Here is a 22,896-nt window from a genome sequence, read left to right as displayed (position 1 = left end):
ATAGAAGAGAAGATGGTTTTACATGCTGCCCCAAGTGTTTTTTCACCTTGTCATTAATGGTAGGACGAAGCTGTATAAATATGAAGCGGAAAGCAACAACAGGCAGGATACAGAGGAGGAACGTCAGGAATATGGTGAGCCACACATTAGGCTGGTTCAGAGAGTTTCTTGTTGTGCCTGAAATCCAATAATGTCAGAATCACATAATGTTACAGTATTACAGTATATAAGAAAGTAACTTCACAAACTGCAAAAATGGATGATGAAATTTAAATACACAATCCCAGGATACAGCCAGCACAACTCTAACCTTTTTTTGTCTAAATGCTAGTTTGCATGACCCTGTTTTAATGTACTCATGTCTCCTTTAAAGTACCAATATTTTAGAATAGAAAAAAACTTGATAACTTCATTAAATTAACATTAAAGTGGCAAACATACTAAATATAGTAAATGTACTTACCAATGAAGGGGAAAGAAGACGTGAAGAGATAAAACATGCCATTGCTGCACATGGTTAATGTGATGGAAAAGTAGGCCACCATGCTTCCCCACACAAAAAAGTGGTTCACTGCTGTCCAGTAATAGGTGTCAAGACACAGCTGAAAAGTATTTACTTTTATCATTATTAATGTCCTGTGTACTTATTTCTTTACATAAACTCAAATTTAGAGACTGACATAGAATGGAAATGTTTCTGTTACAGCAGATTAGTCTGTAGACTAAGTAGCCTCTTTGTTAGGTACCCCCGGTTCAACTGTTTATTAACCAGCCAATCAAATGGCAGGAACTCAATGCTTTTGAACATGTACACGTGGTCAATACTACCTGCTGGAGTTTAGACTAAGCATCAGGGAGGCAAAAAAGCTAATTAAGTTACTTTGAATGTGGTGTGGTTTTGCGTGCTAGATTGGGTATTTCAGAAATTGCTGATCTACTGGCATTTTCCCACACAATTATCTCTAGGGTTTACAAGGAATAGTTCTATAAGAGAAAACATCCAGTGAGCAGCAGTTCTCTGGCCAAAGATTGTTGATGCCAGAGGAGAATTGACAGAATGCTTCAAGATGATAGTAAAGCAACAATAACTCAAATAACACGGCAACCATGGCATACAGAAGAACAAAAGCATTGCCTGGTATCATGAATCTCAGTAATATTTAGATGGTAGGGTCAGAATCAACATTTGTATCAATACTTCAGGCTTTTTTTGAAAATTTGCCATAATGAAAATGAGCAGTTCTGCAGGCAAAAGTGATAATAACCGCATGCACCTAATAAAGTATCTAATGAGTGCACATGGACTTATGGTATAGAAATGCATAAATAAAACTGTTAAATGCAAATTTTTCTCAAATTTGAGAAGAAGGAGGACAAATAATGTGGCAAAGTTTTGTGATTCTCTATGTTGTCACAATAAATATGTCATTTCCAAGCATGCCTCTGGTAACGAGAGCTGTATTTCTCACCTGTGTGTACACCACAATAAGCAGACAAGTCTGTGCCAATAAAGCAAAAGACTGATAGTCAGCAATCTCTTTTCCATCATCTCTGACTGTGTCATGCATGGAAGCCCATGGAATAAAAAATAGGATTAAGGAACTGTAGCAGCTGTGCACCACACAGCTCACAAAAGCTTTCTTATTGAAGTATTGGTTCTTCTGCCCTGGAGCGTAGAGCTGAGGATGGTATAAACTCCAACGGTCATTTACATCCTGCACAAAACAAGGTTTAGTGAAAGAGATGAGAAAGCTCAGTGGACACAGAGACCTGACAATGAGATGATAATCTGGTTTATGTAAGTCGACCAAAAACTGATAGTTACTTGCAATCTACATACCTGGTCAAACAGACACATGCCAAGGACTGGAAGAGCTGTGTAAACCATGTTGTAGAAGGTGATGAACCACTCCTCATAAACAGTCTGTGAACAAACACGATGAACATTTAAGTACAACATTAAGAAAAGGTGAATGTGAATCAAGTTATTTGTTTCATTTGTCCTGCATCATTTGAAACCTTTTTGCACTTCTCTCATTGAGATTGATAAACACTTTATGTCCCATTACAAAAGCTACTTAAAATACATTATAGTATAGTTACAATACATATATCTCACCTGTGCAGAAAAACCACAAAAGAAGGCGTACCAGAATTGGACAAGTGTAAAAGTGAAGTTCTTGTAAAAGAAATATCCAAGGAACTTGCACATGCGGATGTAGGACCAGCGGCCATGCACCAGCAGGAGGCGCTGAAGGTAACGGAACTGGGCAAAGGAATAGTCACTGGACAGCACTGCCTGCATGCCTTCCTGCCCACTGATACCTACACCAATATGAGCAACTGGCAGGCAGAAAAGGAAGCAAATAAAATACATAATAAAATACACAATATCAGCCACATATTCCCCAGCTGGTTAACTGTAATGAAAATACAGCTCTGTATAATGGTGACTTCACAGGTTACCCTTTATCATGCTGACATCATTGGCTCCATCTCCAATTGCAAGAGTGACAGCCTGCTTGTATTTCTTGACCAGCTGAACCACTTGGGCCTTCTGCAAAGGAGTGACCCTGCAGCAAATCACTGTCTGACACATGCATGCTGTCCTCAGCAGCTCCAACCTCAAGTTCTTCTCCAGTGCAAAAGCCTGATGATGAAGGGAAGAATTGATTGGAGTTAGGTCATCTGTCAAGACTCTGTAGTGCAACCTTAAAACCTCAAGAGAATCCCATTCATTTCTACATTCATCTCTAAGTTTAAGAAATATAAGAGAATCAGGCTTAAAAAAAACAATATGTATTTTCTGATCACACAGTTTGTGACCACTACAGGTCAACTAGCAGGGGATTTTCAGCATTTGCTGACAATAGTAATATTGCTAAAAAAAATTAAAAAAAAAACCTTACCAGACTGTGCCCATTTATAATTAGTCCATAATCTCCATCCACCTTCTCATCCTGCATAGTCTCTGTCTTTTTAAGCCAAAACAGGCCTACTCGAGATTTAATCACAGATGGCTCCTCTTCTGCTTCAGGACACATTTTTCGTCGTGCATTCCTGAAAACATGAGGACAGAAAACATGACCTCATAAAAAGTTCACAATTAATTTGTTAACTATATTTTTCTTATAGACAACAATGAAGATATAAGATGAGCCTAAAGATTAACAGGCTAACAGTGTTTAATTTTAAAAAATATTTTCTATCCTCTTAATTGCTGATTTTAGACACATTATGCCTTTAGTGGCCTCTCTTCTCCTTTAAAAACAGTGTCAAAAATATCTAAACCAACCTTTTGAGACGGACTGTATTTGCACACATTGTGTTTCCATTTATTCAATTATTATTGTATTTTTAATTCAATCAAACATGCACAACGCTGAGAATGACTTTGGTTTGACTGTACTTGTATTCGGTCATCAATCAAACCACTCATTCATTTTTGTCACTTATCAGTGACAGTAGTCTAAGTAGACATAATAATAACAATAATAATAATAATAATAATAATAATAATAATAATAATAATAATGGATTGCATTTATATAGTGCTTTTTGGGGCCCTCAAAGCGCTTTACAATTCCACTATTCATTCACTCTCACATTCACACACTGGAGGCAAGCTACTGTTGTAACCACAGCTGTCCTGGGGCAGACTGACAGAAGCGAGGCTGCCATATCGCGCCATCGGCCCCTCTGGCCATGGACATGTCAAAACCTCCCTTACAATGGCCACATCCTCTACCTCTTGTAAGTGCACAAGGAGGTATTGCCAAGCCAGCTGTTCTGAATAGAACAGCATCCTAACAAGAAGTCTGAACCCATACACCCTTCAGAAGTAGCTTATTCCCATTCCTTGTAACCACTATCTTAATTTTTCACATTACTACCCACCGTGGAGGAACATAGATGATGGTAGGAATGCTCAATCCCAACCTAGTAACCACAACCATGTAAGGCATGGATGTCAAGCTTTGGTTTTTTAGCTATAAAGTTGTGATGAGTTATACAGAATTTACAGAGGTTTGCTCTTTTTCCCCTTTTCCAAAAAAATAATAAAAAGTCAGTCCTGTAAGTAAAGCCAGGGGCGGATCTAGAAGGGTGGCATGAAATGATCCCTTGCCACCCCAAGTGCCACCCCAGTCTTGCATATGACAGTGTTGTTTATTAAAATAAGATAGCATTAACACTTTGAGCGTAGTTACAGTCAACGGTGAATATAAATGCTAAAACGGAATATATTGCATAGTGTTACCCCCCTCCACCATTAACAAATGATTCAGCCCATAGCAGGACTGGCTTTTTTCTTGTTTTCAGTAGCAAGCGATGCTTGCGATTGTGCCAGAGCACATTTTGAACTGATGGTAAAATTGATTCTTTTTACTGAATCGAATTTTAATGAGTCACTCACCAAAGTGAATCGGGTTTTTGAGTCATTTGAGTCACTGAGTCAGTTGACCAGAGAGTGCAAAAAATTTACATTTTCACTCAAACTTAATTTGTTTCTTTTTTCATGTATATCCTACTGCTAAGAAAATAAAGAAAACAACTATTTTATAGAGCAAAAAAGAGAAAAAAATTCTAAAGAGAACATTTATTTTGTTTATTTTTATTTTATTATTATTTTCCTTAAATGTGTCAAATATATATTCTCTCATCTAAATGTCCACTGAGCTGTGAGCCAGGGGGCGGTAATGCGCCTTAACATTGTTTGCCAACCAAGAAGAAGAAGAAGCTGTGAGCCAGGAGGGAGGGGGTTGAGTGAGTGATGCTGTGTCCCTGTCGCTACCCGATCCGTACCGGAAACCCGATCGGTACCCCGCATGCGCGAAAGGTGTCTACTTCCGGTCGTAGCGTTTTACGATAGTTATGGGTCAGAGTATCGGTTAAGATGTTAAGAATAATAAGTATATCTTAAAATGTTTGCAATAATGAAGCATTTCAGTACAATGTAGACAAAAACGAAAAATAAAAAGATGGTTACGGATCGGGACTCCCCGATCCTTACTGCGCATGTGCAAAGCCGGACCGTACAAATCGGGTCTACCCGATCCGTACCGCGCATGTGCAGATGTTTTCTTCTTCTTCTGTTCGTTTAATGGCAGTTTACTCCCCAGTGTATGAGGATACTGCCACCTGCTGACCGAGCGAATGAACCCTATTGTAAACTGAATTGGCGTCATTACAAACGCGTGTTAAATTTGATTTAGTGATAGTCGAGTGTGTTTATGCTTGTCTGTGTGGAGAGGATTGACTGGAATAGTGATGATGATGTCCGCTATCACTGTCAATTGTCAGTAAGCACTTAATCTGGCTGATGAATCTTCACGTGACACATTGCTAAATCAATATTATTAAGTCTGTAATAAGGCGCCATTCTTCTTATTTTACGGCGCTGTTGTTCAATCTGGGAACGCTCTCTGTTGAGGAGAAAAGCATGAATTTGTTTGTATACGGATTATCCATTGCTTAAATGTCCCGGGCAGTCGAAAAGGAGGCAGAGCTGTTGAGAAATGCTAGGAGCTAACTGGGCGCTAACCGTATCAATCAAATATATTGAATGTCGCAATGTTGGCAAAGAGAGGAAGTGACGTAAGATTTGCGCATGCGGGGTACCGATCGGGTTTCCGGTACGGATCGGGTAGTGACAGTCCCAATTCGGGGTATGCACGCTTGAAGTACGCATTTTAAGTGCGGTTACGTCACCGCCACGCGACGACGGCTGTCCCAATTCGAAGTGTACTTGAAATGCATACTCCAAATGCGCCGTCGATTTCCCCAAATATCAAGCGTGGTCCGGTGCACGCTTCGTGGTCCCATATATCCCACAATTCATAGCGCGGCGGTGGGTGTGGATAATTTTGCCGCAAAATACGGCAGAAGGGAGCGGCCGAAAAGTGAACTGTCAAAAGTAAGTACTGAATATGACGTCACTTATTTATGTGCGAATGTTTAATAACGAAGAACATTAAAACATTGCTGTTGGCCACATGTCGGCAAAGTTATGTGACACTAGTGATGTTTGTACTTTCAGCATTAACTTGGTTTTAAAGCCTCTACTTCTAAATATACATATAGTCGACCTTAATCTTACAGAGAATCTGATGATTTTATGGATAATTAAAGTCAGTCATATATCCACAAACACAACAAGCTGACAGTCAGTGATATAGATTATATATATATATATATTAGAGGTGCAACGATACTCGTATCGATATTGAACCGTTCGATACAGTGCTTTCGGTTCGGTACGCATATGTATCGAACAATACAACATTTTTAATTTATTTTATCAACTTCCCTTCTGACGATGCTGTCTGTGTTGAGCGCTCAGTGGATCTGTGCTCGACAGTGCAGCCTAGGCGGAGTAGTCGAACACAGATTCACTGAGCGCAGGGCAAGCTAGCTAGACAGAAGTTAAGCTTGTTGCAACATGGCAAATTGAACCTCCCCCACCCTCATTCAGATCTGGCGTGTGGAACTATTTTGGTCTTCATGTGACGTATGACCCTGAAGGTAAGCGTGTCATGGACTAAAGTAAAACAGTACGTCAGATGTGCCACGCAATGCTCAATTACATGAGTGGGAACTAGTGTGTTAGCCAGTTAGCTCGTTAATGTGTTGACGCTGTCCAGCCCCACACACAGGGCAATCCGCGGTAGCTCGTTAACGGAGATTTGCCGTGTTGTGGCGTTAACCTAATTTCAGATTAAGGCTGACAGCACTAGTGGGAACACAACGAATATGACTGCACATTTACCCGATAGCATCCTAGTGCAAAGACAAGTGGAAGCAGACAAAAACAACAAGCACGCATACAAACTTTACCCGAGTCATTTAGACAGCCGTTAGCACATGATTGTCCTTATGGGGACCTGATATGTTTAATATGCTGCTGAGAATATAGCCCAGAAGAAGCGTATAGTATAGCTTTTATTTTGGAAAGAGACATTTCTCTGTAATAAACTCTCTTTTCCAAAGATGAGTGATTCCTCAATCAGATACAGGGCTCGCAAAATCGCTAGCCCGACGTCCCGGGGCTAGCGATTTTTCCAGTCGGGCTGCCCTGCTCTGCTCGTCGGCCTATCGTAGGAAGGAAAAATATATGTCAATGCTTTTGCATTCTTTCGGAAATGTAGCTGGGTAATTATGTCATTGGCATCGGTGAGCCACTGTCAATATGTGACATATTGAAATCGCGTTTGAATTTGCGCTTGTTTTTTGCTTTCACTTTGCAATCGCGTGAACTGTGTATAGAGAGCGACAGCACTGATTGGTGAGTGATGATAATTTGCGCACCAATTCCTCTGACATCATTTTATCAATCGTTAGCTTACTATGCAAACATGACAAGTGAAATCTCCTGCAGCTTAAACATGTGAGAGGTTGATCGCGCAGAGAATCGCTGAGCGTTATGTGAGTGCGTGTGTAAAAGCAGCAGGATATATATTTTAGTTCTGCTGAGCCAAATAAGACAGGTCAGGGTGAAGAAGTGACAGCCAAAGAAAAGCTTACCACAAAACGGAAAAGTTATGACAAATCAGACTATAAGGCAAAAAGAAAGTGCAGCTTTATGGTTTCATGGACAAAAGAATTTCTGTGGCTGCAATATGACGAGCTAAATAACCAGGTCTACACATTAGTGGTCCGCAGGTGCGCATTCGCTGTCAAAATAAAAAACGCGCACAAGATAAGAAGTTGCAACGCGTGTTTGCATACATAAGATTTTCAGGAGGAGGACAGACATTTGTTTAGAACTCTTAAAGATGTCGAAGAAGCTCCTTTAAGCAGTTACTTTGGTGTTCCTCCACCTCCAACGAAATGTCAGGAGTCCGAACCACAAAAGAAGCGCTTATTCTCGGAAAAGTGGTTGCAGGAGGTGAGCTGGCTTCAAACAAATGATGAACGCACAGAGAGGTGGTGCAGAATGTGCCGTGAAAATTTAATACATGACAAATTAATAAAAAGGCATGAACATTTTTTTGTGTATCGAAAAAATATCGAACCGTGACACCAAAGTATCGAACCGAACCGAACCGTGAATTTTGTGTATCGTTGCACCCCTAATATATATATATATATATATATATATATATATATATATATATATATATATATATATATATATATATATATATATATAAGGCTTTACAACCGAGTTAACGCTGAACGTACAAACATCGCTAATGTCACACAACTTTGCCACATGGGGCCAACGGCAATGTTTTAATGTTCTTCGTTATTAAACATTCGCACATAAATAAGTGACGTCATATTCAGTACTTACTTTTGACAGTTCACTCTTCGGCCGCTCCCTTCTCCCGTATTTTGCGGCGCAATTATCCACACGATCCACATGAATTGTGGGATATATGGGACCACGAAGCGTGCACCGGACCACGCTTGATATTTGGGGAAATCGACGGTGCATTTGGAGTATGCATTTTCAGTTCAGTTCAGTTCAGTTCATTTTTATTTCAAACATTTCAAACATGAGCCTTCACAATCATTACAATATATTATTCCATTATTTGTTTGAAAAGGAGTAGGTAGAAGTATTTACTTATTTGTCCCTATCCCCTCAAGTTTTACCTCTCAAATTTTTTTTTTTTTTTTTTTTTAGTCTTAAATTAAACAAACAACATATGAAACAAAAGTAAAGCAAAACAAAACAAAACATACATAAATCAAAAACAAGAAATTAGCAAGCCTCACCACAGTATAGTTTCTTTCATATAAATAAATACAGAAGGTGTATATTTGCAGATACAGAAATTATGGAAAAACAAACAAACAAAACAAAAAAAAAACCCAAAAAAGAACCACAACACCATTACCAGCAACATTACCGTCCTGGGTTAACCCCGTTTTCTTCATTCTTATACTTATTTAAAATCAGGTTTTTATATTTTACTTTAAACTGTTTTATGTTTTTACTGTCTTTTATTTCTTCTGTTAGACTGTTCCATAATTTAACTCCTGCAATTGAGATAGACATCGTTCTTAAAGTTGTTCTAGCACTTTGTATTTTTAAATTCCATTTCCCTCTTAAGTTATACCCACCTTCTCTTTCTATGAACAATTTACAGATTTCTTTTGGAAGCAATTTATTTCTTACTTTATACATTATTTGCGCTGTTTTAAGCTTCACCAAGTCTTGGAATTTAATAGCTTGCATTTTGACAAAGAGTGCATTTGTATGGTCCCTGTACCCCACATTATTTATTAATCTAATGGCCCTTTTCTGTATTACAGTTATTGTTTGTGTGTTACTTTTGTATGCGTTTCCCCAGACCTCTACACAGTAGCTCATATATGGCAGTAGTAAAGCACAGTATAAAATGTGCAGTGCTTTCTGATCCAACATATGCTTTGCTTTCCCCAGGACGGCAATGCCCCGTGCCAGTTTCCCCCGAACATAAGTAATATGTGGCTTCCAACAGAGCTTGTGGTCAATGATCACCCCAAGAAATTTTATTTCATTTACTCTTTCTAAATATACATTGTCAACACATATTTCTACTTTGATGTTTCTCTTTTGGTTTCCAAACAACATAAATTTGGTTTTATCTAGATTCAATGATAATTTATTTATATCAAACCACTTCTTTAATATCGTTAATTCCTGTGTGATCATCTCCAAAACCTGTGGCAATTCCACACCTGAACACAGTATATTTGTGTCATCTGCAAGTATTACAAACTTTAAAATCTCCGATATTCTGCAGATATAATTTAAGTACATAATAAACATTTTTGGACCCAGTACTGAACCTTGAGGTACTCCACAAGCTATATCCATCAAATTAGATTTATATTCCTTTATTTGTACATATTGTTGCCTATTCCCTACATAGCTTTTTAACCATTCCAAAACCACTCCCCTAAACCCGTACTTTTCCAGTTTTTTTAATAGAATTTCATGATTAACAGTATCAAATGCCTTCTTTAGATCTAAGAAAACGCCGAGCGCATACCTCTTATTATCCATACATTCCGTTATCTTTTCCATTAAATCTATCAATGCCAAAGCTGTTGATCTGTTGCTTCTGAACCCATACTGACTATCTGTCATTAATTCATATTTTTCCACAAAACTGTCAAATCTTTTTATGAAAAGTTTTTCCAGTATCTTAGAGAACTGGGAGAGTATTGACACTGGTCTATAGTTTGTAAAATGATGCCTTTCACCGGTTTTGTAAATGGGAATAACTTTAGCAACTTTCATTTTTTGTGGAAAAACTCCTTTTTGAAACGACAAATTGAATATATATTTTAATGGTTTTACAATACCATCAATAACTGTCTTTACTGTTACCATATCAATATCATTCCAGTCTGTACTGGTTTTGTTCTTAAGTCCTCTAACTATGTCATAAATCTCTTTCTCTTCCACTGCTCTTAAAAACATTGAGCTACTATTCCTTTCAATATTTTCACCAGTGTCCCTTTCTATTCCATCAACCTTTATTTCTTCTGCCAGTTTTGGCCCTATGTTTACAAAGAATTCATTAAAGCCATTTACTATCTCTTCCATGTTATTAATACTTCTTGTCCCTTCTATAAAGTACCCAGGGTAATCATTATTCCTTGATTCATTTTTGATTATACTGTTTAATACATTCCATATATCTCTTGTGTTATCTTTATTGTGTTCTAACCTTTTAATGTAATACTCTCTTTTACAGGATCTCATTATATTAGTTAATTTATTTTTGTAAGTTTTATACTTCCTTTCAGTTTCTATTGTTCTCTTTTTTATGAATTCTCGATATAGGGTATTCTTTTTTTTGCTGGCATTTTGTAGTCCTTTAGTCATCCATGGTCTTCCTGCATAGTTGTGTTTCCTATTGATTTCAATTACTGGGCAGTTTTTATCAAGTAATGTGTTAAATGTTCTTAAAAATCCTTCGTAAGCTTTATTAACTTCTGTTTGTTCATATACAATATTCCAATCTTGCATCAAAAGTTCATCTCCAAGACAATTCAATGTCTTCTCTGTTCTTATTCTTTTGTAAATAATCTTATGTCCATCATTGTTCACTTTATAATGGCAATTATAAGATGCAAAGACTGGTAAATGGTCACTTATATCATTGATTAACAGCCCACTTTTTATATTTCCTTCTATTATATTTGTAAATATATTATCTAATAGAGTTGCACAATGAGATGTTATTCTGGTTGGTCTTGTTATCAGTGGAAATAAACCCATGCTGTACATGGAATCAATAAATTCTTCTGTACTCTTATTATGATTTGGATTCAATAAGTCAATATTAAAGTCCCCACAAATAAACATTCTTTTCTGATTTATATTTGTAAATAAGTCCTCCATTTTATCTTTAAATATCTCAATCTTAGATCCTGGTGTTCTATATATACAACTGACAATTAGGTTTTTCCTTTTTTCCACACTTATTTCCACTGATAAACATTCCATCACTCCATCAATAACAGTCATTATTCTTCCCATTCTTTCGTACTTTAGGTTTTTATCAATGTAAAGTGCCACCCCACCTCCTTTCTTGTTGATCCTGTCTACATGAAGGAATTCATATCCATTTATTTTAAAGTCTTCTTCTTTTCCAGGAGTTATCCAGGTCTCCGATATGGCTATCACATTGAATGGCTGTTCAAACTGTGTTATGTAGTCGTTGATGGATTGAAAGTTTGCATATAAGCTTCGACTATTAAAGTGAACCATTGTTATACCCTGATCTACCTTGAATTCCTTTTTAAGTTGCTCCTTTGTATAATAATTGCATTCATTTGTCTTATTGTTAAAGAAATTACAATCAGGATCTATGTTGCTGTCATACGTCAATGTCTTATTTTCAATATCTATATGAGTTGTTAGTTGAAAATTGTCAACATCTGCGTTGGTTGTGCACTTGGACGGTCCCATCATATTCAGCACTGCTTTGCATTTATCAGTTATATTTTTCTAGTTCCGTCATCTCTTTGATGACTAGAACCTTAGCCTGCTCTGGTGTTCCATTTAACTTAATGAATATTTTACAGTCTGACGTCCAAGTTGACTGTATTTTCTTCTGTCTTCTTAATATTCTTGCTTGTCTTGCAATGTCTGCATTTTTCTTGATTAGGTGTTCATTTAAATAAACATTTGTACCTTTTAGCTTTCTTCCTTGCTTGAGCAATTCTTTTTTCTGTTTTCTATTAACAAAACGAATGATAATGGCAGGTATTTGATTTTTGTTTTTCCTCGGAAGAGGATGGCATCCCTCAATATTTTTATTGTCCATTTCGATACCTTTGCTTTTAAAGAAGGCCAGTACCTGCTCTTCCAAAGAGCGTAGCTCTTGCTCGGGTGGCTCCCCTCTCTCTGATGCTGCTACCCTTGCATATGTCTGATGCTTGGTTTCCAGTCCTGTCACTATCACATCATTTACTCTTGAATATTGTTCCAGATCTGACACCCGTCCTTCCAGCATAGCAATCTTCTTGTCCTTTTCCTCGCTCTGCCTTCTTAGTTCTTTAATATCATCCATTAAATTAAGTATCAGTTTTTGTTGTTTTGAAATTGTTGTTATTTCTTCTGACATAAAGTTTAGGGATTTCTTTATGTCCTCCAGTTCCTCCTCATTAACGGTGCTCCTCTTAGGCGGCATCTTAACGGCTTTAAGGCCTGCTGGTTGCGAACCACCTTTGAGGGTTGCCAAAACCCGGCCTGTCCTGGCAATTAACCTCGCTGGCTTTTTGTTGGTACCAGGCGTGGCCTGGCAGCTAGCCTCGTTAGCTGGTGGTGGAGCCCTGCGTGGCCTGGCAGATAGCCTTGCTGGCTAGTGTTGGTACCCGGTGTGGCCTAGCGTGGTCTGGCAGCTCGCCTCGTTAGCTGGTGGTGGAGCCCGGCGTGGCCTGGCAGCTAGCCTCGTTAGCTGGTGGTGGAGCCCGGCGTGGCCTGGCAGCTAGCCTCGTTAGCTGGTGGTGGAGCCTGGCGTGGTCTGGCAGCTCGCCTCGTTAGCTGGTGGTGGAGCCCGGCGTGGCCTGGCAGCTAGCCTCGTTAGCTGGTGGTGGAGCCCGGCGTGGCCTGGCAGCTCGCCTCGTTAGCTGGTGGTGGAGCCTGGCGTGGCCTGGCAGCTAGCCTCGTTAGCTGGTGGTGGAGCCTGGCGTGGTCTGGCAGCTCGCCTCATTAGCTGGTGGTGGAACCCGGCGTGGCCTGGCAGCTAGCCTCGTTAGATGGTGGTGGAGCCTGGCGTGGCCTGGCAGCTAGCCTCGTTAGCTTAATTTAACAAGTCGTCAGTTGCGGTAAACCCATCAGCAAAAAAACTGGAGCAGACGGCTGTTCCAATTCGAAGTGTTTGAAGTACACTTCGAATTGGTGGCGTGGCGGTGACGTAATCACACTTAAAATGCGTACTTCAAACGTGCAGACCCTGAATTGGGACACAGCTCTCGATTCAGCACGGGAAGGGAGGGGGTGAGTGAGTCCTGAGTGATTCGCTTACGCTAAGATTCACACAGGAAAGGAGGGGCTGAGTAGCTCAAATGTGCTGTTAGCATGTTAGCAGAGCGATGCGACTGTGAACCGAGGAGCTATTGCCTTTATGTGAGCTTCTACTCAGGGTTTTTTCTTCCACTTCAGAGCAGAAATATTTTTGTTAAGATACTGGATGTTGTGTTTTTCTCCACAATTTTAATTATAAGCTAGATATATTTCTACTAATAAAATTAGTTTGCTAACAGCAACAGGGATGAGTCAGTGAGTCAGTTGGGCATGTGAAACATGATTCACGAGTCAGTAAAGTGATTCTCGAGTATTGAACGATTCGTTCATGATTCGCGCATAACTATTTTGAACAACACCATGGGAATTTCAGATTTCACACAGGTGGTTGGATGTTACACTCTGGAAATGGAATGATGGTGAGTGTTATTAACCCTCTGTGGTCCACGGACACGCTGCACCTCCAAATCACATGACTGATTTAAGCAGACACAGCAACAAGCTGCAGCCACGCTGAGTCTTTATTTCAGCCCATATTGAAAGTTTTTAAAGTTTAACTACAGCCCAGTAAATCCAGAGTTATGATAATATATATAAGCCCCCTTTTTTTCTGTGTGTATGTGGTTTTTGTTAAAGTGTTTTCTAAGGACAGCGCAAAAACAGTAAAGAAAGAAAAAAAAGCCACCTCTTTCGTATCGGTGGAAAAATGTACCATGTCGACCAATTTAAAAAAAAGTCAACAGGTGGGATTTGGTTGTTTAGGAAGAGGGAAAAGTTTTGGGAGTGACAGTAATGGCAGCGAGACAGAGCGAGAGACAGAGAATTTAGATGTGGGAGATTTGTGACATTTAGCGTGGAGTGTATAGTTAGTGTGTTGTGTTGTCTTGTGTAGTTGTTCTGTTGTGTAGTTGTTGTTTTGTTTTGTGTGTCAGTGAGGGCACTAATGAATGTCACAAAGGCATATTGCATTGTAAACACTGTAGAAACCAGCGGAGTGATACACCTCCTGTTGTCAGGCCTGCAGGTTTATCCCTGTGCTGTTCTCCTCTGTCTTCTGGTGGAAAAACATTTTTTTACTGACAAACATAATTTGCGACACCTGCTTGTTCTCTCATTTTAATTTTAGTAATATTTTTAAATGGTTGTACAAAATGAAAAAAAAAAAACCAAAAACGGCAGGTGTATTGACTGCATTTTTAGATAAATAGTTGTATATGTTTATAAAATGTACAATTTATATTTGCATTTGAAGTTATAAAAATTTGCTCAACATATCTGTGTTTTTTTTTACAGTAAAAAAATACTACTAGGATTTTAAGTTCTTTTTGTGATTTCAGATCAGTAATACTAATGCAGTATGTCAGTGAAAAAACAACTAAACTCAGTTGAGCTGAAAAGAATGATACCAAACAAGGCAAGGGGAAAAAATAAAATGAAACAATTTGAGGGTGAAATACAAATGTAAACTCAAAAGGAGTCAAAAATGACCGGTTGTATTTCAGACCTCAGTGTGTTAATCCAACAAATCATGAAAAATTAGGTTTAAATTTTTGTTCATGACAGTGCAGATTTCTGACATTTTGTGTAATTTAAGCATTTAACAATGTGATTGTTTTCTAACAAAAAACAGTGTGAAACTTAAGTTAGACTTGTGTTTGTAACTGAACCACCCCATTTTATACTTATTGGGCTACATATTTATTTATTATACAGGCTATACAGTACATAGAATCAAAACTCACATGTTTTATGTAACTAAAGTGTTTAATTATGTGGGATACAGACAATAATTAAGTTATGGACTATATTTATATGAAAAACATGTATACTTACTGCATTTAAATCATTTTAACCATATGTAACCACCTGCATATGTGTGTGGAGAAAAAAAAAAGACTTTGATTTTGCCACCCTATTTGATTTCTTTTCCACCCTCATGCCACCCTAAAAAAATTTCTCTAGATCCGCCCCTGAGTAAAGCAGCAAATTTTGATATACAGTGGTCCCTCGCTATAACGCGGTTCACTTTTTGCGGCCTCACTGTTTCGCAGATTTTTTTTGTGCAATTTTGCATGGTGTTTTTTTTGTTGTTGTTTTTTTTTTGTTTGTTTTGTTTTTTTAAACAGTGCATTGTGTTGTGCATCCTGATTGGCTGTAGACCACTGCCTCCTGTACAGTACAGAATGCGTTCAGCTTGTCAAATTTGTAGTGTTTGTTTGTACGTTTTCTCCCTGACAAACACAACAATGTCGACGAAACGTTTTGCACCGCTTTCATTCTATTATAATGGACTTATTTTTCTATGAAGGTTTGAACTTGAAACAAGAGAGAAGTGTGAAAATGTTCCTGCCTGTCTGAGAAAACTGTACAAACAAATATTGTAAAACAACAGCTACAAATTTATCTTACAGCTCTAGGAAAAGTAACTTAATGAATCAAGCCTCAAATGGTTGAGTTCCTGTTCGTGCTGTTCTAGTTAATTTAAGTTTACTGAAATTCGTAAACTGACAAATTGCATCATTAATTGTATGATGAAAAAGACTCTGATTGACAGTTGATCCTTATCTGTTTCTAACCGACTCACTGTAGCTCCTCTTTGACTCCTTCAGCAGTGTTGGCTGAGACAACAAAGACATCCTTCATCTCCCCTCTTAGCATGTTACAGGAATAGCCAATGTTCTCTGCTGTCTCTGTTGAACAGTAAAATAATTTTCAATCAATAAATCTTAAATCTACAAAAAAAAAAGCTTAAATAAGAAGAAACATAAAGTGACACTGACCTTGCTTATCTCCAGTTAACACCCAGATTTTGATGTCAGCTTTAGCCAGTTGCTCAATGGTCTGTGGTACACCGTCTTGCAACTTGTCCTCCACAGCTGTCGCTCCCAACAGCTAAAGCCACAGATGTAGTTGTGATTTATACATTTATGACAAATTATGCTGGTTTCACTGTAACATTAGTGCACAATCTAAAGCTGGGGTGTCAAACGAACCCAGGTGCCAGAATCAGCCTGGCAAATACTTTAATCTGGAAACAACTTTGGAAAAAGGATGAAAAGGATGGCTTTCTGGAGGACATTCTGGGAAAACAAACCACCAGAATTCTTCTGTACCTTTACACATTCACGTCTTACAATTTAAGCTCAAAGATTTATGCTGATAGATTTCTTTCATTTACTACAGAAGCATTTTTCATCATTGTAAATGACCATGGCAGACCCGATGGCATGAACATGCTCTTCAGCATACTTTATTAACACTCACATGGTTGCTGTGCAAACACACACAGAGCTGCAGCTCTCCTACTGCCAGCTCAACATTACCACAACAACAACAGCATTTACCAGAACTCCTAACTTTTAAGCCAGCTAGGCGTGATTGCAGATGCCACGCAGGTGGGTCAATCGCACCTGCAGCAGTATCGCAAACCACACCCCGCCACAATCATGTAAGAAAATCTGAGGTGTTGAAATTGCACTTCTTTTTTTATTGTAAGATATCTCAAGGTAAAATGTATAGTTAAACTTATTAACATTGACTGGGGACAAGCAGAGTTTGACTGGTCCAGCCCATTTAAGATGAAATTGGGCTATATTTTCCCCCGATGTAAAATTAATTTGACATCCCTGGTACGTATAATTTCTGGAAAACTACAGGTAGGTCATCAAGCAGCAAATTGGTCTGTCAGATGATCTAGCGATGTGACAAAGTTTTCAGCACATGTACTAACCATCATATCTTTCTCTATCTCTTCATAAAGTTCATCAAGTTTTTCTTCACGTCCCTCCATGGCAACACTGGCCTCATGGTGGCGCTGTGTCCAATCTATCATGTAGGTCTTGTCTAAGTCTTTGTAGGCCAGAGCAAGTGTACGGAGGCCATCACCTGCATACTCCTGTTTTTGTTTGATAATCGAAAGAAGTCAAATGTTAAATTACATTAATTATATTAAAATTTCATTGACTTTAGCTTCAAGCTACTTTTATATGCTTTGGATTACTCACATTGAGGTGGTTAGTGGTTACTTCCATCAGTTTGTTACAGGAGGGGTGCAGTCTTTCAAAAATCATGGTGTCTGCACCTTTGCAGTATAGAGTCAACTTCCCCTCTGCGCTGCGCACTGGAAGTGACAGGGAAAGTTACAAAGTTTGACGTAATGCATCCAGAAAAAGAAATTGTCTATCTTCTGAACATACGAAGTATGGCCAAAAAAAGTATGGTTGACCCCTTATCTCACCTATAACTGACATCCTCTTCCTAACATTACTGAAGTCCAGAATGGCCAGAAGTTCATAGATGACTTGTCTGCCCATCTCTATGACTGTGATGGTTTCTGGTGTGCGTGATAGGAACACAAATCCAAAGTTTCTTGCAGCGGTCACCAAAGCGCCTTCATCAGGTGACTGAGCCTGATAATTGAGCTCTCCTACCAGGTAAAACAGAGATGACAATTTAATTGGCATATAAGGGTAAAATTTGAACATTTGCATGGTGGAGCACATTTCTATGTACCTGTATGTCTTTTATTGCACTGAATTTGGAGTTTTTAAATAGACTCCAAGAATATTTTGAAATTCTCCTGAAATGTAAATGACATGAAGATGTCTTTTAGGGGACCCCTCACCCTCTTTCTTTTCCTCAGGCATGACAGTGTGACACAGGGATAACAAGCGGAAGAACTCCTGAGTCTCAGGGTTTCCACTTCTCACCATCTCCACCAGACTGTGGTCATGAAAGTTGAACTTTGGATCAGCCAGATTGTTCCAGGAGAAGTCCACTCTCTCTGTCCTCTACAAGAAAAGCCGAAACAACAAAGTTGGATCAATACTTTCTTCAAATAAGCTACACAATCATGCATTTTCCTCTCACCTCTGTAATTGCCACTCTTTCTCCAGAGAAGTCATAGAGGTCTCCTGAATATAAGATAAATGTACTGTAAAATGAATCATTTAAACAATGTTCATGTTTCCATTTGCCTCTCTGACACCTTTTTACACAAGCAAAGCTGCTCACCATAAGCTTTTCCATTAATGGAGCACTTGTTGAAAGTCATGATGTTCTGTGTCAGAGTGCCAGTCTTGTCGCTGAAGATGTATTTAATCTGGCCTAGCTCCTCATTGAGTGTGGTGGTTCTTGCCTGAGCTGGAGTATCTTTCTTAGGATAGTACATCTTCCTGTCCCAGTCTATGAAGAAGCTGTTTCCCAGACGAATGAACTCCACGCTAACAATGTAGCACAAATTGGTAAAATTTCAAAATGTGATACATATTAACACAAGTCTCAAGTGTTCAAACCAACTTTGGTTGTTTTCTTGTTTCATCATTTTTACTTACCTGACGTAGAGTGAAATTGGTACCACTGTGTTAAGGACAATGACATAAGACCAGAAGATGAGGAATGATGAGAGAGGAGCATCAATGCCTGGTTCACGAGGAAGAAACATAGTGAACACTGAGCCCTCGTTTGTTTCCCAGATAGCATTGCCAATGGTCAAAATGGAGCACATAGATGCCAGGAAACCAAAGATCTGATGGAATAAAAATATCAGACTTATTCAAACAATATTACTCTTGTCACTCAATTGAAAAAACAAATCACTGTCTTTAAGTTATCTATTAATTGAGACTTCATGTGACTTTCTTTGTATTTGTGCTTGTGTAAACTCACACATAACACCAGGATATTCATCAGGTGATCAATGCTTGTCCGTTTGAATATCGACTTCCCGCTGTTCTGCATCAGTTTAGTGTCAGGACCTGGAAAGGATTATTGGTGTCAGATTTTCTTTTGCACACCTTTGCTGCATCTCCTTCCTGCTCTAGTCTCTTATGTACAACTTCAAACATTATTATCAGAGTAAACAATAAAAGCTAGACCAAAAAAAATCACTCAAATTGCAAATTGTACACAGTTGCAGTGCACAGTGTACCTCCAAAGATGACCAGACCGAAGCACCACTCAGTGTTCCTGAGAGTACAGCCTCTGAGCAGCACTTTGTCGTTGTCCAAGGCATATCTTTCTCCGTTCAAAGTCAGAGTCCCTTTGAACTTGTCTAGACGGTTGTTGGGAGGTTCACATCGCACTTCACCTGAGAAACAGAAATCAGTGTCAGCAAATGATTCTGAACATCAGTTCACAGGATAGTTAGAGGACAGCTCGAAGCAGTCTGGGTTGTCTCCTCCGACCTCTTGTATCAACAAGGGATTTTTGCCTAGAGAACGGCTGCTCACTGGATATCTTCTCTTTTGTGGACCATTCTCTGGAAACCTTACAGATGTGGGTTAATCCCAGCAGGTCATCAGTTTCTGAAATACTCAGACTCATCTGGCGCCAGCAACCATGTGACATTCAAAGTCCCTTTAATTTTTTCCCTAATTTGATAGCCAGTTTGAACTTCCGCAGATCATTTTAACCCTGTCCACGTGTTAAAATGATTTGCTGATTAGATTAATTAGCAGGTGTGCAGGTGTACCTAACAAAGTGGCTAGTGAATGTATACAGATCTATTCAAGTAAGCAACAAACAAACAACAAATAAATAAAACCCAGGATCTGCTTTTTACACTGGTAGAGAAAAGCAATACATGAGGATATGCATGGAAAGAAAACGACTGGATGTCTAAGTTTCAAGAAACGTAAATAAGCCCAGTCGCTTTCTTTCCAAGATTCTTAGACTATGACCTGGATGACTGAAAACCTACACAGACATGAGAAAATGTAATCACTCAGTAGAGGCTTAAACAGGTGAAATACTACTTTGTCAAAAAACTCTGTTTGTTTTTCTCCCCTCTGACATTTCCCAATGACACAAACAGGTTTCACTTTTAAAAATCAGACTGTGTGTTGTCTCAGATTCAGATTCTCACCATTAAAGGCAGCCAGTGCCTCAATGTTGTCTCCCAGCTCTCCAGTTACAGTCAGAGCCTGTTTCACCTTCAGATTGGTTTCTCTGGGGAGACCAAGGGAAATCCAAGACAGTGTCAGACATTAGGTGTCAACCTAGCATACAAACACCACAGTACAGCACACTTACCCATCGAGTTCAGCTGTTTCCACATAAACTAAATTAAGGGGCTCACTGCTAGACAGCAACAGAAGGTCTGCCTAAGAAATAAAAGCACTGAGTTTAGTTTGGAACTTACTTTTGAAATGAATTTCTTTCACTTGCTTCAAATCTTTACTATAGCCTCCCCAAACTTACTGTGACAAACTCATTATTCTCCAGTTTGACTATGTTCCCGACCTGAACATTCATCCATTTTTCATTTTTGAGTCTGTCAGGGAAGCGAACAAAGGCATACAACACAGAAATGAATCCAAAATGGCATAATTCTTCATACAAAAGGTATTCTTTTCTTTTTCATTTGGGTTTCCAAAGACTTACTGGCCATCCATGAGGACGTCCACCTTCCGGTTATTCACTTGTTTGTCACATTTGTGTCTGTTCTGCTCAGTTGACACAAGAAAAAGATACTGTTTGCTTCCAAATCTGATATTAGTTCCTTATTTTTGGTTTTCATAATGAGCAGGATCTCTCTATTGCTGATAACAATTTAAACTTACTATATCATCACTGGCATCTTTGACTCCTGTTATAGACAGCACCAATATTAACGGGACAGCTGTGGTGAACCATGGCAGAGAGGAGATTTGTGGGATCAACTGTCAACACACACACACACAGACACACAGACACACAGTTACATATGCTGTTTTAATACATTGATAATTGAGCTTTTAAGAATCTGAAAACAGAAAGCCTTAAAGCTCATTTCAGTGTATGGTTGACATTAAATAACGTGTTAAAAAAATAATTTGATAAAGAAAGAAAATATGTGTCATTTCTAATTTTAAAATCAAATTACATTTTAAAAAGATGCTGTTCAATGTGGAGTTTGAACTCTGATTGTTTTATAAGCTAGTATTTGCATTCACATAACTATCTGCAGCATAAAATAACTCTTTTTAAGCATGCAATTATTCTGACAAGAATGGCAACATGTCTACCTGAAGGATGAGCAGGAAGAGGAAGTAGGCATTAGCGAGCCTCCTGAACTGCTCAAAAAGATTAAGTGGCAGGAAGGTGAAGATGTTGTATTTGGAGGTCTTGATGGCATTGTTCTGAAGTTAAAGAAATCGACAGAGGAAAGTTACATGACTGATGTCAGTTTAACAAAAATCACTGTGATTTAATATTTAAATGTTTGTAATGTAATGTTAAAGTTTCATTTTTGTTTTCTACAGCAGACACAGCAACAAGGTACAGTAAAAATCCTAAGATTTCTAGGATTTCACTAATAATTACCTACAACTCAGATTTATTCAACAAAAATTTTTATTATTTAGCTAAAATTTATGTACAACTGAGTCATAACATGCAAATATACACAACTTTATGTTCATTGAGTGGTAAATGCAAAGAGTTGTCTTTGTGACACTTGACATTTGTTGTGACAGAGTAATCAAATCCAAACAAGCAAAGCATTGAGCTGAGGGTGTGTCCAAAGCTTCTCTTGTCAGCTGCTGAATAGGCATGATAACATTTGTTTATATACTTACAGCATAGCGGAAAGATAGGTTGAAAGTTCTGTCATTAGCCCGCAAGCATCTCTCCTTCTCTGTGAGAGAGTAAAGGAGTCAGAGCAGGAGAGAGTTTATGCTACTGTATGTTACAGCAGTACTGAGGAAAGACAAACTCAAATTTAATTTTTGCAAACATTTCAGAGCTGAAACACAAAAATAAATATAACTAAAACTGAGTTACATACAGTAACTGAACAATGCAGTAAAGTAGACCAACGTTTAAGTGCATCTAATCTCACCTTCCTTATTTCCATGTCCGCACAACTGTCCAAAGTATGACAGCACAGTTCCCATCTTTAACTCAGGTTCTCCATGTTTTATAACCTGGAAAAAAGTCCACTTTTCAGTTCTAATTGGTGAGTCATTTCAAACCAAAAGGGTTTCTATATCAAAAAGCGAGGCAAAAGCGAGAGGGAACCAGTTAATTCCTGGAAGGTCATGTTTGTTTAGAACTGCGATATAATGTTTAAAAATGAATAGAGAAAAGGTGGAACGATTTAATATGTACAGCACACCTTTTAAAATGGCGATGAGGGAAAGACAAAACATCCCAAAAATAATAATCCTGAGCTTTCACAAAGCCAAAAATATCTCTCCAGCTATAGGTAGACATATAACAGTCACATACTTGACAAGATTTCCACCCCTCCCCACAATTTATCTTTGCTCCAAAGATGTAAAGATACAGAGGCCTTTTAAACTCTTGGTACTTGTCAGGGTTCCTGGGTCGGTGACCCAGTGCTTTCCGTTTTGTTCATGTTCAGTTTATTTTGCCACTTCCTGTTTCATTTCCTGTTTGTTCCTGTCACCTCGTCTCGTGCCATTAGCCAGATTATGTTC

The 22,896-nt window shown here is 38.5% G+C and overlaps 2 protein-coding genes across 2 annotated transcripts in view; both read right to left on the bottom strand.

The window, feature by feature from the left end:
* The window catches only part of LOC102798351 (phospholipid-transporting ATPase ID-like), a 29,180-nt gene that overhangs the window by 1,475 nt on the left and 4,809 nt on the right, over nt 1-22,896 (bottom strand). The window contains exons 2-27 of the mRNA XM_087843583.1: nt 22,296-22,380; nt 22,033-22,091; nt 21,481-21,594; nt 21,037-21,135; nt 20,858-20,919; nt 20,675-20,747; nt 20,507-20,577; nt 20,340-20,422; nt 19,404-19,562; nt 19,142-19,230; nt 18,808-19,001; nt 18,488-18,696; nt 18,344-18,387; nt 18,099-18,264; nt 17,712-17,900; nt 17,479-17,594; nt 17,205-17,369; nt 16,255-16,366; nt 16,059-16,164; nt 2,910-3,060; nt 2,467-2,650; nt 2,120-2,343; nt 1,841-1,924; nt 1,470-1,715; nt 464-602; nt 47-177 (exon numbers count right to left, since the gene is read on the bottom strand). Of these exons, the coding sequence (XP_087699709.1) occupies nt 47-177; nt 464-602; nt 1,470-1,715; nt 1,841-1,924; nt 2,120-2,343; nt 2,467-2,650; nt 2,910-3,060; nt 16,059-16,164; nt 16,255-16,366; nt 17,205-17,369; nt 17,479-17,594; nt 17,712-17,900; nt 18,099-18,264; nt 18,344-18,387; nt 18,488-18,696; nt 18,808-19,001; nt 19,142-19,230; nt 19,404-19,562; nt 20,340-20,422; nt 20,507-20,577; nt 20,675-20,747; nt 20,858-20,919; nt 21,037-21,135; nt 21,481-21,594; nt 22,033-22,091; nt 22,296-22,350 (3,324 nt within the window). The 5' untranslated portion in view covers nt 22,351-22,380. The remainder of the gene's footprint in view (nt 1-46; nt 178-463; nt 603-1,469; nt 1,716-1,840; nt 1,925-2,119; nt 2,344-2,466; nt 2,651-2,909; nt 3,061-16,058; nt 16,165-16,254; nt 16,367-17,204; nt 17,370-17,478; nt 17,595-17,711; nt 17,901-18,098; nt 18,265-18,343; nt 18,388-18,487; nt 18,697-18,807; nt 19,002-19,141; nt 19,231-19,403; nt 19,563-20,339; nt 20,423-20,506; nt 20,578-20,674; nt 20,748-20,857; nt 20,920-21,036; nt 21,136-21,480; nt 21,595-22,032; nt 22,092-22,295; nt 22,381-22,896) is intronic.
* LOC148102150 (uncharacterized) lies at nt 11,448-12,638 on the bottom strand. The gene has a single exon (XM_087843585.1). The coding sequence runs from the start codon at nt 12,636-12,638 to the stop codon at nt 11,940-11,942; it is 699 nt and encodes a 232-aa protein (XP_087699711.1). The 3' UTR covers nt 11,448-11,939.

The sequence above is a fragment of the Neolamprologus brichardi genome, chromosome 7, assembly GCF_056152115.1.
Source record: "Neolamprologus brichardi isolate AB-2024 chromosome 7, ASM5615211v1, whole genome shotgun sequence".
Taxonomy (NCBI): Eukaryota; Metazoa; Chordata; class Actinopteri; order Cichliformes; family Cichlidae; genus Neolamprologus; species Neolamprologus brichardi.
This window is presented reverse-complemented; position numbering and strand designations above follow the sequence as displayed.

Coding starts and splice junctions, on each gene's coding strand:
- LOC148102150 (XM_087843585.1), bottom strand. CDS start 12,638: ATGCCGCCTAAGAGGAGCACCGTTAATGAGGAGGAACTGGAGGACATA.